General features: G+C 36.9%; 1 protein-coding gene across 1 annotated transcript in view; it reads right to left on the bottom strand.

Moving 5' to 3' along the window:
- The window catches only part of LRP2 (LDL receptor related protein 2), a 110,519-nt gene that overhangs the window by 71,170 nt on the left and 20,527 nt on the right, over window positions 1–18,822 (bottom strand). The window contains exons 5-14 of the mRNA XM_059475769.1: window positions 11,612–11,722; window positions 11,399–11,512; window positions 10,847–10,963; window positions 9,860–10,003; window positions 8,351–8,470; window positions 6,556–6,684; window positions 5,245–5,414; window positions 2,780–3,003; window positions 1,820–2,026; window positions 594–796 (exon numbers count right to left, since the gene is read on the bottom strand). Of these exons, the coding sequence (XP_059331752.1) occupies window positions 594–796; window positions 1,820–2,026; window positions 2,780–3,003; window positions 5,245–5,414; window positions 6,556–6,684; window positions 8,351–8,470; window positions 9,860–10,003; window positions 10,847–10,963; window positions 11,399–11,512; window positions 11,612–11,722 (1,539 nt within the window). The remainder of the gene's footprint in view (window positions 1–593; window positions 797–1,819; window positions 2,027–2,779; window positions 3,004–5,244; window positions 5,415–6,555; window positions 6,685–8,350; window positions 8,471–9,859; window positions 10,004–10,846; window positions 10,964–11,398; window positions 11,513–11,611; window positions 11,723–18,822) is intronic.

Below are 18,822 nucleotides of genomic sequence, written 5' to 3'. Positions count from 1 at the left end.
AGCAACCAAATGGCATCATTATCTTGATTTTTCAGGATTTTCTCCAACATCCACAATAAATCATGTGGATTATGTGAGAGTTACATCCCATGGACAATATACCCCACCAGATCTAATGTGGAATGCACCAAAATCACATCAGAGGTAACCATCATTAAGAAATGCAGCTTATACAGAGACACTCAACACACAGCACTAAGGCCATAATTTTGGCTATAGTCTTCTGCACATAGACCTACTTCAGAACTATATCTCACAGAATTAATTGAATACTGGTAGCCTTTTCACTGCATTCATTGCAGTGTTGAGAAAAAAGTCCTAAACACCAATACTACTCAGACCCACAGGTTTGACTCCACCAAGTATCAATCTATTTATAAAGCTCCCCCTACTCTTGAATGTTGCATTTCACAGTTCATCAGCTACAGGAGTTGGATGAAACAACTGGGTGTTAAAAATCAGCCCAGTTTTACAATACAAATCTATGTATCATAATTACAGCTCCTTACAGCAAAGTAAAAGTCTCATAATTTTTACCAGTTTTTGGTAACATACTTCTTAAACCTCCCTTCATAACCTACTTGTGGTCTTACCAAATGGCTGCCTGGCAGCGTGGTAAACTGTCACTCCATAAGGTCTCAGTGAAGACTGGTAGATCACTTGAGGGTTAGATTCTGAAAATTTGTTAGCTTTCACCACTGCCATTTTGGTCCAATCAGTGAAATAAACGTTGTGTTCAAATAAAGTAATTCCATATGGATGAGGAATCAGTGATCCTCCATGAGCTACTGTTTTCCTGTTATAAAGATGTTCAACATTATTTATCAAATATTACCTAGACAATAACATTAACAGAAGAAACGATACAGTATTTTTAATTCATTCACTGTTTTTTGTTAACAGAGAAGTTACTAAAGTACAAATTGAAAAGATCAAATGAACTGAAGAGAAAAAGCTAAACATTCATGAACCTAACAGATACAGCAGTGAAAACAGAGAAAAAGTATTAGCAAATTCCAAGAAAATACAGTGAGTAAAGATGAGACGAGAAAATATACCAACATTTTATAATTTATAAATTTATTTTTTAGTAAGTAAAAAATAAATTTTATAATTTACTAAGTAAAAAAATACATTGAACAAGAGACCGGTCAAATAAGCAGAAGACTGTTTTTTGAAGTCAATACATAGAAGGTATGCTAAAGGGGACATTTTTTTCTTGATTCGAGTAACTGATACTATTTAGAGATACAGAGATAAGCAGATTTCTAAACAACTCCATGCTGTAAGACACAGTCCCATAAAAACTCAAGGACTCCCTCTTTGCATGCTGTGATTTACTCTCCCCAGTATCATAATAAGGTGTAGGATGACTTAATTTTTGACAGCAAAGATTTATAAAAAGTAAGAAAAGCATTTAATACCTATCACACATATTAATGTTTTGAAGTGAGATAGTTCATATAAATTCATTCATGAAAAAAATGCAAAGCAACTATGATTGAAAATAATGAATATAATTGAAAAATAATAAAAAGCAAATGCTCTAAAAAATGTGTACTGTACTGGTGGACTATAAAATGACATTATAAAATAAGGGCAAGAGGCATTCAAGGTCAAAAGAGAGGAAAGAATAATGAATTAAAGAATGTCTAGAAGTAGCATGACACCATAGAGAAAAAGGTGCATCACATTCTTTATGTTGTTATTTTCGTCCTTTGTGTATCTCGTTTTGTTAGAGAAATCCTTTTTTGAACTAGACATAAAATAATCAGTATACAGTGTATCTGTAGCCTCCAAGGAATAATATTTCACCTACCTTTGAAGTCCATCATAAGTTACAGTCTCAATGTAATCAAACCGGCTGTCAACCCAGTAAAGCCTCTTTGACACAATATCCAGGGTTATTCCAGCAGGCCAGCCTAATTTTGTTTTTATCAAATCCTGACGATTTGTGCCGTCCATGAAGGCCCTTTCCACTTTAGGATCACCAGACAGACTGTCCCAGTCTGAGAAAAACAAGTAACTATAAAGAGATAAAAAAGAAAAAAAGGTCACATTTCCTTGAGATTTTATGAGAAACCCCTTGAAATTCACATTAACCAGCACCCTTACAGAACACAATTTGTTTCTTGCATACTATGAAAACATACTGTATACTTTCTACACAAAAAGTAATTTTCATTTTCTTTTATAGAATAAATCCATAAAGAACCGTGCTTTCACCCAAAAGACCTCAGTAGTACTAGTTTTCCTTAGTAAATCACAGACTTAAGTTTACTGCCAGAAATAAACCAGTGACAAATAGTTGCATCATGAAAGCAGCAGCCATGACTATAAGTTGCATGAAATTCCTCTTCCCATTCTCAGAAGATCCATGTTTTCATGGTTCACACATACTTCTGAAGCATATGGATTAGGAGACACTAACTTTCCTGGCTTCATTCCATCTCCTTATTTCAGACAGTAGGAGATCTGTTGGTGCTACTATAGCTAAAATCTTTAAGGATAATACTCCTCTGCAGGGCAATTCCACAGTGCTGCTCATGCACACAGAACTCCAGCCATGAAACAGATTCCACACATTATAAATAAATGCATTGCACAGTCCTCTCATAAATTAAGGTGCAGAATAGGTTAGGACAGAATGTGAGTGTTCAAAATATTTTGTATCTGATTCTAAAATGGTCACTCTTGCTGTTTCCAAGTTGTTTTCCATTTACATGGAGATAAGGGAATTTCTGACATCTTTTACCATTATCTGATAAGTACCACTTACCCAACAGTTGGATCAAGGGCTATTCCTCTAGGATTTCCAAGATTTTCAGCAATAAGAGTCACACGGTTTGTTCCATCCAAGTTAACCATATCTATTCTGTTCACACTGGTCTCAACCACGTATAGCTTATTGTTAACCCAATCCACTGCTAGATTTTCAGGTGTGTCAACTGAAACATTTAAAACTTCTTGGAAATCAGAGCCATCAATATTAATAGAAAAAACCTGAAAACAACACAAATATTGTCAGTACCCACATGATGTTTTGAATCACAAGTCACATGCTATTTGTTTTTTATCACCACACTGATCACCAATCCACAACTATATCTGTATCTGCCTGCAGATACAAGCAAGTTACCCTCTAAGTTATTCCTTAGGTAAGGATTTTTTGCAAAAATCTGGAAACCAATGGAAAAATTGCAAAAGGCTTGCCTTCAACTAGCATTTCTGCAAATTGGACAAGATAAAAGACTAAAACAGCCTTGTCTGTTAGCAAATGATTAAAAAAAAAAAAAAAAAAAACAGGAAAGTGCATTTGCTTTCCTGGAATCTAGCAAAACCCAAAATTTTTATTGATTGAAAACAAATGATCATGCTTTGGTAAAGCTCTCAACAGCAACCAGAAACAAGAGAAACAAGAGGGGGAGCTCTTACTACAGCTACCACTAAGGGGAAATAGCAAAATGAAGAAAGTAAGGGAAAGCTGTCCATCCTCACAGAAAGGAGGTCTCAGCTAGTGGTCTCTTTTATCTAAGGCTAATTTTAAGAGCATCCTGCACAAGAAGAATAATGCTGTTATTTTACAAGCAAGTTCAGAGCTACATGAAGTAAACAGTCCAAACACAATAATTTTATGTATACAGTAATCGTGTGATTATAACACTGGGTAATATGAAAAGGTAGAAATTTTCTTTTTTTGGAACAACAGCATGAGATTTGGAATGCATTTAAATGAAAATAGAGATGACCAAGTAAATATATGCAAGAAAAATAAGACCTGAAAGAGTTGTATAATTTTAAATATTCTTCAGTTCCAAGTAACAATAATCAACATAACCACTTAACTGTCTACTCTGTTCTTTGGAAATCCTGTTGATGAAAGAGCTTATGGGCATTAGGTTATCTGGCAGTACACTAAATGAGATAAAGATGACACAAAACACAACTCACAATATTCTGGCTTAGTTTATGTCTTAAACTTAAAAAAGAAAAGACAAAAATGCCCTAGTAATATTATTTTAAGACATCAACTGGAAATACTCATCATTTAAGAAAATTCTAAATGCAAATGTTTTCATCTGGATAGTCTAGCTAGGACTTAATTAGATTAATTAATCTTAATTCATTAATTAGGATTAAACTATATTGGGCAGATAAAAAAGGCAGTCCTGGCCACCTGGGGTGTGCAGCAAAAACACCCATATTATCTTTTATTTACACCTATTACAAGGATAGAATAAATCTCCTGTCTCATAAAAGTGCAGATTTGACCCTCACTACATTCAGCCATTGACAAAGCAACTGCAGCAACAGGAACCTACTACAGCCACAATAAAAATGCCAGAACTGTGAACAAGTAAAAAACTGTGTGCACAAATCTTGTTCTACTTAACAGCCATGCACTGAATGTTCTTTCCACAGAACCAGCATGGAACTGTGGTGAGAACTCTAGTTTTTATTAGATGTATTATGTGTAGATTCAGAATTATGACAGTGACATCAAATTGATCCATCAGTGGCATTAGCAGGATCCAGGTCACAGATTCTCCTTCACTCTGCATGACAATCAACATGACGACAAGAGATTATGAAGTTTCAGCATTTGATCTAAGATTTTCTTTGGTTTCCATAAGTTATGCATAGAAAAAATGAACAAGGGCGTCATCCAACTTCCACAAGAGTCTCCTGACTGTTTTTTTTTAATTACTTGGCTCTACAGTGTCTTGAAGCTAAAATAATTACTCTTAAAAAAAAAAAAAAAGAGAAAAGTAACACAATATTGGCTCATTACACAAAATACTGTCAATATTTGTTATTCAAGCTCAATTACAGTGCCATTTGAAGTACATGAAGAAGTCTGATTTTTATCATCTTGGAAGGCACACAGCTTTTACATTTTAAATGATCATGTTTCAAAAATTACCAAGAAAAATTTGTTCCGTTTTGAAAGAATGTCTACTATTTCTCTTAATTAGTTTTTTGGACTCAGTCTCAAGTAAAATTAAAAGTTGCTCAAGACATTCCCATATAATAGGATTCTTTGTTTAATATGTCACATGTAATAGTATAGTTGAAAAAATGCAGTCATTAACATAAAACATTTCAAGGAGTTTTTTTGTTAGAAAACAAAAATACAGCCAGCTTTGGCTCTCAAAAAATGAGGGCCTATCAACACATTCTGCCTCTTGAAGTTCTCTACTTCCAGGTACACAGAAATACATTCTTCTTGAAACTTCTACCAACCTTATCTTGCACTGTGTCAGTCCAAAAGATTCTGTGCAGGTAAAAGTGAAAGTCCACTCCCACTGCAATCCCACGATTCTGTGACTGCACCAAGGTACGAAAATTCCTTCCATAAAGATCTCCAATCAGTAAATCACGGCCATTGGAGAAAATAATCGATGCAACACCAGCTGAAAGCAGGAGTGACAGACAATGATTACCCTGCAGGCAAGATATTTTGCAAAGGGGCATTGCAATATATACATACTGGTTCATACATACTGGGCAGAAAGTTTTGAACAGATGCTCAGGGTACAACCTGTATAAATGTTTCAATGTGAGTACTAACCTGCTGTGATTTGCCTTTGGTTTGTATACTTGGAGCAAATCAGGCAGGAACATGTATTTAAAGCCATACCAGCTAAAACTTTTATAAAACCCCTGTGCATACACCAAAAGACTATTTCTATTAAAGCTAAAATTAACCTGGTGAAACTGACTTACAGCAGGTACTAAATTCTCCCATTTATAAGAGAGAAATGCTTAGAAAATGATGAGCTGAAGACTGGTGGCTGAAGAAAGAAGGAAGGGAGAGGGAACTGAACAGTTCTTGCTTTTCTAAGAAACAAGACTTCTAATCAACTATGCCAAGCAGAAATTCCCATTCCCACCAATTCTCTGCAGGCAAAAGCACCTGCCTTACACAACAGCCTGTTGGGACACTACATCTCCACAAAGCAGAGTTTCCTGGGGCCTGCTTTCAGAACTGAGCAGGAGGTCAGGAGAAGGAGCCTACAGCTGATGAGAGACTGCACTCTGAGAGACAAGTATTCTTCAGAGTTCAGACTCTGGGACACTCAAAGCCAAGAGCATGGCTTCTCTCACAGGCAAGGGCTTGAACTCACCATTCAGCAAAACCAACTTTTGGCAAAGTTCTAGAAAAAATTAGGTTTCCTGATTTCTTGACAACACTAAGTTCCACAGAGAGCATGACAGAAAACTGTTCATCACAGAAATAAGATTTTTTTGTTGCTGTTCAGGAGTGCTCTGGCAATAACCTCCCAACTCTGTCAAAGTCAGGAGTGGTGAAAACACAGTGGAGCCTAAAAGACATTTGTTGATTAGAGGAGTAGCAGCCCTGATGAGGCAATCAACACCAACCCACACACACCAGCAGATAGAGAGTTCTGACATTTGCTGATATTCTGAAAGCTGTCCTGATTGTAAGTCCTTAAGGGCAGAGTTAAAATCAAGGAGAACTGTGTAGGTAAAACTACCCCATTGTACCTAGCTATATCTATTTGCTCAACAAGGCACTTGGGGTGCACTAACCTGAAGTGTTGGCCCGACAATGCCGGTGATGCTCGAGGAAATAACCTTCCACACAGTGGCACTGGTGATGTCCCACACGATCTTCACACAGCTGGTCACAGACACCCCACATCTGACAGTCATCAAAATCTGTCAAGTGAATAAGCATATTTATAAAAAAAACTTGGTATAAAATTCATGTCATAATTAAGAAGCTGCAAGTTTGTCCTCTCTGTTTGCTTTATATCTATTTGCAAAACTATAGCATGAGGAAAGTGAGTTTGCATGGTTTTCCACAGTGCTTCAGTTTTGTATTTCTGGATAACAAAAAACCTGTGTTTCCTGCCCAAGGACCTACCTGCAATTCTGCCCCTTATGAAAAAATACTAATTAAAAAAAAAAATCTAAGCCACACCTGCCAGGAGAAAAGGAAAAATCATTTGAAGGGATGTCATTGTCTACTTTCCACAATACAGAATATGTCTGTGAAGTATTTCTCCTGCAAAAGATCTCTATACTTGGCACACACAAAGACTTGGCTGGATTTAAGCCTACTCTGAAGGTGAGCTCTACCTTTATTTTAGTGCAGTGCTTAAGCCTTTAAGTCCTACTTGAAGGCAGTGTTTATTAGCTCAGATTTAGTACCACACTAACAGGTATCCAATTTACAATTAAAAGCTGTCTGTGCACCAGAACCAGCAAGAAAAAGTTCCTTTTAGCATGCAAAATACCATATAGGTAGAGTACTGGATCTGGAATTATACAGTACTGACTGTCAGCCATTCCTTCATGACAAGTTTTGCTCTGGTCACAAATATATGCCTAGATTTCAGCAAACCAAAATACATAGACTCAGATTTACAAGCCAGAATCTGGTAACTAGGTTTACAGGGCAGCCAAAAAAGCAACAGAAGACTCACTGAGACTGCACCAGGTTTGGGAATATGTCCTTCACATATTTCCTACAAAAGCATGAAAAAATGGAAGAAATTCCATGCCTTATTTCTCTGCCTCTACAAAGAGCAACCATTCTGCCACTGCAGCTGATACAGCCTTAGGCCACCCAGTATTCTCAAAAATATAAAAATCTCATTAGAGACTGAGCATCTGAAATACTTTTAATGGCACAAACATCATAGCTTGGGTTGAAAACTCATAACAGATATTTACCCCTTTTCTTTTATTAGGCAGTGCTAACTTTCATGATTCTGAAGTTACTCAATTGCCAGCTACTGAGATAAATAATTTGTGCTATCAAGTTACAGCAGCTTTAGTTACCCTTGCATTCTTGTAAATATTCTTCTTTTTCATGTAAATTATGTATATACTGAAACCCCACAGAAGACACAACCTTTCCATAATGCAAATATAAAACACCCTTTTTATTTTCAAGTGTAATGTTCTGCTTTCTGCATATACAGCCACTTTCCAAAAGGAACAATCAATTCAACATCATTAACTGTTTTTCCAGGCATGCAACACATATTACTGAGGCAGAAACAAACTCTCTCTACGTAAACACTTAAAGATCAGTAAAAACTCTTGATAATAAGCCATCCATCCAACAGTACATATTTTTAAACCTAATCATGCTGTCACTATGTCTTTAAGTCAAAGGGAAAGACCATCTCTGTGGTTGGTTTCTGTGCCACTATGCTGCCATTGTGCTACTAAAATTTTCATACATTTGCTGACTCTTGAGATTTTCTCTTTATCAGTAAAACCACACAATTTGAACTAACTTGCCTTCCTGGAATCCCAGCTTTCCCAGTTGTGAGAAGGTAGTGGATATCTGTAGTCCCTGGGCTTTACTCACCAATGCAAGTACGACTGTCATTGCTGCTTATGGTATATCCTGCAGGGCAGTAGCACATCCCTCCTGAGGGAGAGGAATGGCAGCGGTACTGGCAGCTCAGCGCAGCGCAGCGCGACACGTCTGAAAGGCAAACACGATAGTTCACAAACACTCCTATTACAGAGGAACAGAATAACTTCTGCCTTACTGAGTTACAAAGCTGAAGTCTTTTCTATGATGGACCTTCAATTTCAAGTACAATTAGTTTTCTTAAAACTAATCTGCAGAGAAAATTATGTACAAAGTTCCACAAAATCTCATACATTTACATACATGCAAGCAAGGGCATGGAACACGGAAGAGAAGGTACTGTTTTTAAAAGGTTTTTGGAACAGAGTTAAAGAATAAGCAGCAATTTTATATGAACCACCAATGGTAAGTAAAAAAGGTGACCAGAGGAAGCCATCTGTAGTGCCCCAAAACTTTCCATGGTTCCACAAGACCTACTTATGAGCAATACATCCTTGAGCTCCATCTATTGGTACATAACCTCATCATTTACTCTTCTATGTGAAAAGATCCTAGTTTGTTATACTAAGAAGGATATGTATATCATTCCAATGTATTAGAATATACTGTTTGCATTGTGTTCATGGACAAATGATTCTTTATCCTCTAGTTCTCCCTCTCTCTCATTTTTCCTTCACTAATTCTACTAGTATTTAATAAACAATTCAGGGGCAATCAAGTAATGACTGTACAACACTTGAATTATGATTGCGAAACACTTGATAAAAAAGGAGGTGAGAGTCAGCATTTTCCTTTTCTTCAAATTCTTCTATTAAATGCCTTGCTTTTCAGCTTGTATCTGCTGTAACTACCAAACCACTCATAAAAGCAAGAGGTGCTTTTTTACAATAAAGTTTCATTTCCTCTTATTTTTTCTGCCCTCCTATTCCAAAAGGCACGATTTTGTTAATAGGAATTTTTATCTTCCTAAAATGAAAATACACTGGTCTTTGTCCTCAGAGGAATTTGATATTTGCAAGACTAGCACTATGTCCAACATAAAAACACAGTGTACCACTAACTGGAGAAACAGACATCCCAGGTAATAAGTTTTTTTTTAAAATCCTAATCTTTAAAGTGAATTAGTCAAAGCTTAGGATATATTGATTCAATGCTGTGTTCTGATCAGCACAAATCATTACTTCTTACACAAAGGGACAAACAGATATTTAAACAAAGAAGGCATGTAGCACACCCTCCCTTGACTTCACAACCATATTTTAGGGTATGGAGAGCAAGTTAAAATCCTTATTTGTGAAATTTCATGTACAAACTTTTAAAAAAGAAATGGTCTCTTTGCAACATATATGCCTCTTCCGGATCATCCAGTCAAAATAGTGCCAGTGAAAATAGTGAGCTTCCAAAATTTCAGTATTGTTTAGGAGACAAAAGGCGAGTGTGAAAAGATGTCAATGCTGATGTTCCTGCTATTCTGTGTATGTTTTTCATTCTAATACATACTGCAGTGTCTGCCTGCAGTGATGTTAGTTTCATCTTCTCCTTCAGGGCAGTCTGCAGCTCCATCACACACTTTCCCAACTGGAATGCAGTGCCCTGATCCAGGGCAGGCCCACTCTCCTGGGTAGCATTCATGGTGACCACTTTCTATGGAAAAGAAAAACAAGAATAATGAAAAGTATATTTCAAATACTAAAATTTCTTCTCCAACAGCTTCCCAAGGCACCTCTATCCTTCAATAGCGAGTTTCCATTTCTTGCACACAGCTGGGAAAGACTATAAAAGAAACATTATTTATACTTACTTGTCATGCTTACTTTTACATTCAAACTACAATGCCAATGATACTTGGGTAGACAACATATGAATCTTGTTAGTTTTCTGTTTTGTTAGAAACAGTAACATCATTTAGCTTTAAATTAACCAGTACATTGGAAAGGGAACTATAGTTTTGTGCTTTCTAAACATGTAAATACTATCTGGATAACGAAAATCATGTTCATGATAGAAAAGGCCAATGAAAAAGAAATCTCATTCACACTTTCATTCATTAAAGCTTCTGTTTCTCACATGACAAATCTTGGCAGGATCTGAGTAAATTTCATTTTTAATCATTGGGGTTTGGTTATTAGAAGCCTCGTGTCTCTTAACAGATGATCTGAAAAATCTCCACAGGCAGAAGAACCAAAAGAAAATATAAAAGAGAATATATAATATATATATATATATTGTTATATGCTAAACTTAAATATATAAAAGAAATATATATATATATTGCTATATGATCATACTCAGTACCACAATAATTCTCACACACAACAACAAAAATATTGCCGAAGTTAAAAAAAGAAATAAAAATGAAGGCAGAATTCTAAGGCTTTAAAAGAAATGAAAAGTATTTAGAACATCTTGACTGGTCCAAATTTCATAGATGCAGATTAGTGTCATCTTCCTCTGAAAATACCATTGGAAGTTAGCAATAATATTTACCACATCCTCTTTCATCTTCGTTGTCTTCACAATCATCATCTCCATCGCAAATCCAGCTCTGATGAATGCAACGGCCACTCGGGCAAGTGAAGAAGTTGCCTCTGCAAGTTGCATAAGCTACAGAAAGAAACATAAGAAAATCTAATTGCTCTAACCAGCTACTCATATACATTGCTTAAAACATTTAGGCAGTTCCATATTTTGTATGTACTGCAAATACTGCTGGTTTCTTCTCATTTAGGTATGAATTTCCTTTGGTTCATGCTGAAATTACGAGGATGAGAACGTAAGTGTAACTATATGTATTAAGAACTAGACTGTCACTCAGTCCAGCAAATTCAAACAGTAATGACATAGCCAGGAACCTAGCAGCAAAGACAAAGTCTATCAAAGTAGTGCTGCAATTTTCATCTTTCTGTACAGAAGAGTATTTGTAAACTATGATTAGCTTTTGATGGCTGTACAGTCAAGCAATCTGCTTCCTGCTATCTGCTTGAACCAGGTCTTAGTAAAACAGTTGGAGAAAGTGGGAAAAAAAAAGAAACATCATACTGCAAGAGTTTTCATCACTCCTATCTCCACAGTCATCATCATGGTCACAGACAAAGGCTTGCGGGATGCACTCTCCATTAGCACACTGGAACTGTGTACTGGTACATCCACGAGCTGAAACAGATTTTAGCACAGAAACACAAAATCTGTTTAACTCCAAAAGAAGGTCTATAAAGCAAATTTGTTTGGGATCACTCTACACAGGGGACTTACTGCAATTAGCTTCATCAGAAGAATCTCTGCAATCAACTTTGCCATCACATCGCTGGCTTGCATTAAAGCACGCTCCATTTGCACATGATAACTGTTCACATCTTGGGTAGTCTAAAATAAAGAAATCCTTTCTATTAGCATGAAGTTAGATTATAATGAGTCATATCCACCTAGTGTCAACAGAATATCTTGGTTTAGAGGAAAAAGGGAATACAAAACTCCATAACTAGTAGTACTATACTAGTAATCCATTTATACAGTATACTGTCTTCTCCAACAGATATTAAAGCATATCCTCAAGATGGATGTTACAAAAACTTGCAAGCAACAAGAGAAAAATCAAAGGTCTTTCCACAGTCCAAAAAGATCTGCAACCCAAACAGTTTACAATATGATAGAAAGAAATGGAACATAAAAGGAGAGCAAGCAGTGAAAATTAGTTTTATTTCTTTATACATCAGTATTAGAGTATCCCAATCTTAATAAAAGTATTTAGATAGCAAAGGATTTCCTGAAATTTACAGTTCCTATGTCCTCCTCTTGAGTTCTCAAACTCAGAGACCTCAGGTTTAAATGGTTTTGAACCAATTAAGCCAAGGATAATTATATTTCCATGTTCCATGAACAATGTTAGAAACGTTGCTTTTTATTACTTGCTTCCCCTTTCACAAAAGAAAAGAGATTCTGCAGAAATAATGGCTTTCTAGGTTTTGGATATTCTACTTATATAGATGACCTATATGCAAATGCAAGGGATTGTTTCAATGTTTCAAATTAAAACAAATTCTGACAACACTTATTCATACAAGCAGTCAGTGAGCTCATGGAAGTATCCAACAAATTAGGCATATGCACATGCTAGAGTTGAGTAGGAGAACACGAACTCATAGTTTATGTTGTTGCTATGTAGACAAAACTTATATTTTTCAGTTAAATGGCAAGTAAGAGAGCAAAGAAATGGTAATTTTAGAAATCAAATTTCTTGAACCTTTGTCTCTATATACAAGATAAATGAATTTGAGACGCAGAAGAGACAAAAAAAATTTTTCATCTCTTAGATTTTCAGTCTGAATTCTTATGCCATTTTACTTTTCTAAGAGTTAATAAAGCAGATAGAGAAGGCTCTCACTTAGACACATTTTCATTCATATTTCATTGGATTCCTTGGAATCCAAAACATGGGTTATAAAATTGCTTCAAGCAGATATAAAGAAACCTGCAATTTTTCCAGATAGTGGCAAACTGCTTTTAAATGTTAAAATGAGAGAATAATTAGGTGTGTTCATGTCCACTACAGGTCCAGCCAGACTATCTCCCCAGCTGATTCCTTTACAGTTCATTTGCTTTCACTGCAGTTAATGTAAGGTGGCAACCTGCACGTAGGAACAGTGCGTGCCTGAGCGAAGAACAGTAGTTACAGATTAGCAGGGTGCCAGCTACAGCATTGCTGCCTGTGGCCTTCTAGGGATAGTTCCCAGTCTTCCATTCTCAAAGTCTGACAATGCCAACATGCTCTCTAAGCATTCTTTGGTCCCACTTCTCAACCAGACAGTCACCTTTCTAATACATAATTTTCTTGCTCCAGTCAGGCTCAGATAAAACTCATAATGCTTTGGAAATAATGGGTTTGAACTGTTACTTCTGCCAACAGAAAGGACTAAAAAAAGGCCTGACGTGGGGCCAAGTTTTAAGTTCACCATGGAATTTATGCTTTTTCCCTGTCTGAAAGCAGAGAAGGCATCACAGGGAGGAACCATGAGCAGTTCTATGAGGCCAGCAGAACCAGCTACGGCAGTACACTGTATTATAGGGCAGATGGAAGAAAAGGAGGAGTACAAGGTATTTTCTATGGAGTAGAAAAGCTTCCATGGGATTTATAATGGATAGTTTTGTAATTTTCCTCACTTTTCTTCACATCTCACAGAAATACCTCCAGTGATGTTCCAAACTGTTTCCAATGGACTGATGTCAAGGAAATAAACAACTGAACCCATTGCCTTGCACTGCCTGTTTCTTCAAGAATGCCCAGGCAGACTAAGAATCTAGCCAGTAATAAGATTTTTCTCAAGCTTATATTAAACTCCCTTACAAGAAGAAAAACTTTGTCAAAATCTTCTCTCCAGCAGCAGGTCTGGAAATGCCCTCAGCCTAGCAAAATCTTTATTATATTATAAAGTTTAGTGTATTTTATAAACACAATCACTATAAAAAGATACCAAGAAGAGCCAAGATACTCTGGAAGTAAAGATGCTTTGAAGATACTTCAAAATATTCATTCTGACCGAATTGGTGTTTTACTAGAATATGAACAAATGCTTTTTTTCTCTTATTCTCTTTTCAAAACTGGTGTACAGATTCTTTATTTTAATTCTTTGAAAAGCCTGACAGAGGTTAATATAATTTTTAACTCTGTACAGGTAATCTCATTTCCAATCCCTTGTCAATAAACCAAGGTTAGTAAGTTATAGTTCTGATCACAGACTGCTCACTGATCTGAAAGATATTTTTCACTGCATCTGCACTGCAGATTGTACTCTTTGTACCTTATAGCATATTATTTTATTAAATTGGTTTTAATTATTTGGGGCATTAAAAATTAAGCTTCATTAAAATTGCCAAAGCGGTGAGCTGCACCAAAGGCTGTAGCCAATGCAATGCATGGTTCAGGAGCATCCATGCCATCAGGACAGCTCCTCAGTACCTGGGTTAGTTTTATGTAAGGAGAAGTAGAAAAGGAAAAGAATCAAGGAAGAAATGCTGGCTTCTGTGAGGGCTCAATGCTGTGAGAATGAAGGAAGCCAAAATAGAACTTCATAACAATACTGGGATATCTGAAAGGAATGGCTGTCCTTGCAATTGTAAAAACCCCAGGACATAAACTCCCTTTCTTTCTCTCCAAAATTTAGAAGACAGGAGCCATGCGCTTAGTTCTTCTAGCCCTATCACCAAATGGGGACTTGGTAAAAGAAGAATCTGAACCTTGGCAGCAAGAGGGGAGAAATGGGACTAATTCCCTTAACAGAATGACCTGTACAATCCAGCTTAATGAACAGCTCTCCAGCAAATGAAGTTGGAAAGTGAGTATCACAACATTTTAAATTTAAGTGGAAAGGTCTTGCATCAGTCACTGCATTTGGGGCTTGCAAAACAAACATTTCCTAGCTTTTATTTTTATTTTTATTTAAACTAAGAATTCTCTATACACCCCTCATCCAAGATCAGTGCATTTGAGTATAAAATCCCACAGCCAAGCAAGAACTGATAACACACAGAGAAATTGATCCTACTGTCTCTGTTATAGGGAGCATATGGAAAAAGTCTGAGTGCTCTGGGACTGACTTGAAGGGGTTGCCTTCCAGGCAATGGAACTTTATTTTCTTTCTACATTGGCGACAAATGGACCAGAAAGAGCGAAAAGGAAGGATTAGGTTCTGAGTTAAAAGGACAACAAGGTAGCTAGTTTGCACCTAAGGAGGTCTGGGATTACACTGTACAAGAAAGTGAAAGGGGACAATGTGAACACAACATTAAAAGAAAAGTGAAGGGACAGAAAAAAATATAAACACTGTTTTATTTCACCTTGTTTTGAATGGTCAATAGCCTCCAAAATAAGCACTGTTTCCTTTACCTTCGCCTCCCAAAAACCTGCGGCTAACTTTCCAGAAAACTAAAAAGAAGAAATGTAGTCATGACAATTCCTAGAAGATAATATGACCTTAGTGAAAACAGGGGGAATGTTTGTCACCCATGTTCATTGCAATGCTCTGAAAGAAAGGGAGCTCTTCTTTCTCTCCCCTCCCCTCAGGCTTTTTTTTAACCAAAATACTTCTACACAATCTGTCTCCCTGATGCATGCCAACACTTCTGTTGCAAAACATAAATAACTGGCAAACACCAGCACAAATGGCAGATGAAGCACCTTGCTCCTTGTAACTGTTTTGAAGCAACACTTGTGAACATATTTAATGGCATCTTTCAATGGACACATGGAAGATGTTTGAAACCTATGTCACAGGGATTGCTAAACCTCCATAATTTTGCACTCTGCCTAACACTTCTGTTCTGCAAACTGGAAATAAATCCATACAAAAACAGCAAGAAGAAATAGTTGCAACTAGTATTTGATTCAGCACAAGCTGATTTCTCTCATAGTCAGCAGTGCAAGCTACTATAACCCTAACCCATGTTACAAGCAGTAGAAATAAAAGGAAAAGAAAAAAGGCAATTTCCTACTAACAAGTGTCTTTTATTGCAACATGTAAAAACATTTTACAAAAAAAAAAAGTTAATTAAAACTCTTTGGTTCACTGCCATGAGTCACCACCTCACAGTGGTCAAAGCACTGCCCAGACAGCTCACAGCCTACCAGACACCAGGAGGGAGACTTTCTCCAAGCCTAAGAGTCCTATGAGCTGCATGATACCAGGCAGTGTTCATAGCAGAGATGCTTTCAGAGCTGGCAGAGAGACCAGACCCTCATTCCTGGCCTTAATTCCTGATTTTGATCCCTGAGACTCTAGTCTTTGGCTGCCTGCCTTAGATTGCTCCAGTTTTGCTACTTCCCTGTCCCAAACTCTTCCTGGCAGAGATATTTCCTTCAGCCTGAACTTCTCCCTCATCCTATAGCTGCTAGATGTAATTTGTCCAATACCCAGAATACTAGTCTCTGACTATGGCCTTTTTCTACTTTCTTGGACTACATCCCTTATGATCTCCTCAGTTCTTGATCTCTGTTCACTTTAACCATGGTCTCTGCAAATTAATCCCAGACCTGGCTGCCCACTTCCTGACCACAACAGCTATTTAGCATAGCAAACAAGAGGCAGGAATTCACAGGTTAGGCAGCTGACCTATGGCAGCAGCTCAACATCAAAATTAGAATCAAAAATCCAGTGTATCTTGGAAAACGCTCAGCCCACTAGCTTTGAACAACATGTCTTTAAAGTACTGTCCTTTTCTCCTTCACAGCTTCAGTGCAGTGCTCAGCTACCAGAGCAGTATTCAGAAAGGTTGCTCTGTCACAGCAAAGCAAAATGGACGCTGCTGGGATTTTCATTTCTCAGCTATGAAGCTGAGGCAGGAGAGAGAATTCTATTTTAACTGAAAGAAATAAAGTATGTAACAATAAAATTGCCTGCCTACTCCCAAAAAGTGCTTGCTACCCCAAATAATCTGCCATTCCATTCTGTTTCTAAAGTTTTAAAATTAAAGCATTTACTAGCTGCTGACCATTCAAAAAGCTAGAAAACAGCCTGATATGTGTATTCAAAAAAACCTAAAAGACATAATTTTATGAAATCAAAACAGCTTCAGTGCACTCATTGTATGACCTGTAGCTGAAGCATTTGTTCTGATGTTTATCTTAGTCTCTGCATGGGCAGATTTCCCTTGCTGTTAATCCCATTAGCAATAAAATGGACTAAGGCTCTGAATTCCTTTGTTCTGGCTTTTTACATGTTTAATTGCAGACTTACTTTAGATTGGTGACATTTTACATTTGACTACTTTCTTATATAATGTAATTTATTCAGGAATAAAACTATATCTTCTTTACAATCTAAATCTGCTTTCTGACAGATGAGTGAGTGCAAAGCATAAGTAAAGAGACCTAAGTTTCCATTTTGTTATGCTCCATGAAACACCAGAATCAATTATAAATAGCTTTATTCTTCTGTTGCTCATGGATGTTTCACTTTCATTAATGAAAGCTTTTAGTTCAAATTAAATAAGGGGAATTTAGTGACAAAGAAAAAGGCCAAAATAGCACTATTCCTCTCACATTTGTTTATATCAGATAATGTGGAAAAGGAAATACATTAAACACTGGGGGAAATGAACATTCAAAGCAAGTTTTAGAATCTGCTCCAAAACTAATATGCTAGTACACTAATACTATAACTATTAACTACACAGTTAATCATAAAATCCCCAATTTGTAAATTTTATTTTATGGCTTCTGTTGAAAGTTCCAGGCCTTGCAAAGACAAAATAAAAGGGAAAAAAGGGAATAAAAGGGAATAAAATTAAGCAGCCTTCCTCAAGAGTCTTGTCATTACATTCTTCTTGGATCCTCTTGCCTTCAGCACTGTCGCATTTCTTTAAACTAGTCTAACTGCTTTCAAGGTTCCAAGTCACAGTCATTCTTCTGTCTCAGAGGGACTGTCAGCACATATTCTAATAAACCAGAGTGGAGGCTGTTGAATGACAGGAGGCAGTCCCTCTCCTTTGGGCTAATATGCTGCCCCCACAACAGTCATGGGGCCCATTTGCTGATGCAGCAATGACTGCCTTTCCCCCACAGCAGTGGAGTGCTACTGTTAATGTATCTAGAGGGCCCTTTCCTAACTGCCTTTTTAATTTACCTAGCTGAGAATGTGTAACATGAAATAAAATGTGTACTTCAATTTTCAAACACCACAGCAGCTTCTAGTTTGAAAAAAGACTTTTAAGTATCATGCTTAGGACTCCACTCCAGATTGACACAGATTTTCTGCATTATAACAATCACACCATGGCACCTGGCTGTTCCATACTGTATTAAATGACTACTCACAGGTATCTCAGAGATGCTCAGCAGTTCCAGTTCTTTAATTCACAGATAATACATTTTTAAAACAGATATCTTTTCTTCAGGATTTTTTTCATGTGTAACAGATTTACCAAATTAAGTTTTCAACTTAATTTCTTACTCTAAACTTTAAGAGAAAAAAATGCTAGTCTACAGAAGATATTCTTCCAGCAATGAGATGGGGTACTTTGGATCTTGGCTTTTAGCCATTTGTATTGGTGACCAGAAGTGACTATGGATCTATCACATGAAAAATTCCAAGCTGGACGACTTAACAACATTTTATTCCAGAATATCATATAGTCCTAAATACCTTTTCATTCTACACAGGGACAATTTCAGCCATTTGTGAGTTAAGGATAAACCACATTAGCAGTCAGATGACCATACAGTCTTCCTTTACACAGCATAGGCATACGCCCTTTTTTCCCCCAAGCATAGCATTAACCAAATTTAATTTCTTGCTTCTTTGTCCATCCATTACCACCCCAGCCTCTTCCCCCACCTCCTGCCCTGGGCCTGGTCCTAAGTGGAGTTTCCAGTTATGTCTGTTTCCCAAAGGCACGCTACCTTCTAACAGCTGGAATAGCAGCTGAGATGTTAGAAGTCACTCAGGATGTGTGAAGCCTTTCCTTAAGACTAA

The sequence above is a fragment of the Ammospiza nelsoni genome, chromosome 7 (genome assembly GCF_027579445.1).
Source record: "Ammospiza nelsoni isolate bAmmNel1 chromosome 7, bAmmNel1.pri, whole genome shotgun sequence".
Lineage (NCBI taxonomy): Eukaryota > Metazoa > Chordata > Aves > Passeriformes > Passerellidae > Ammospiza > Ammospiza nelsoni.
Note: the sequence above shows the minus strand (reverse complement) of the source record. Positions and strands in the feature narration are given on the sequence as shown.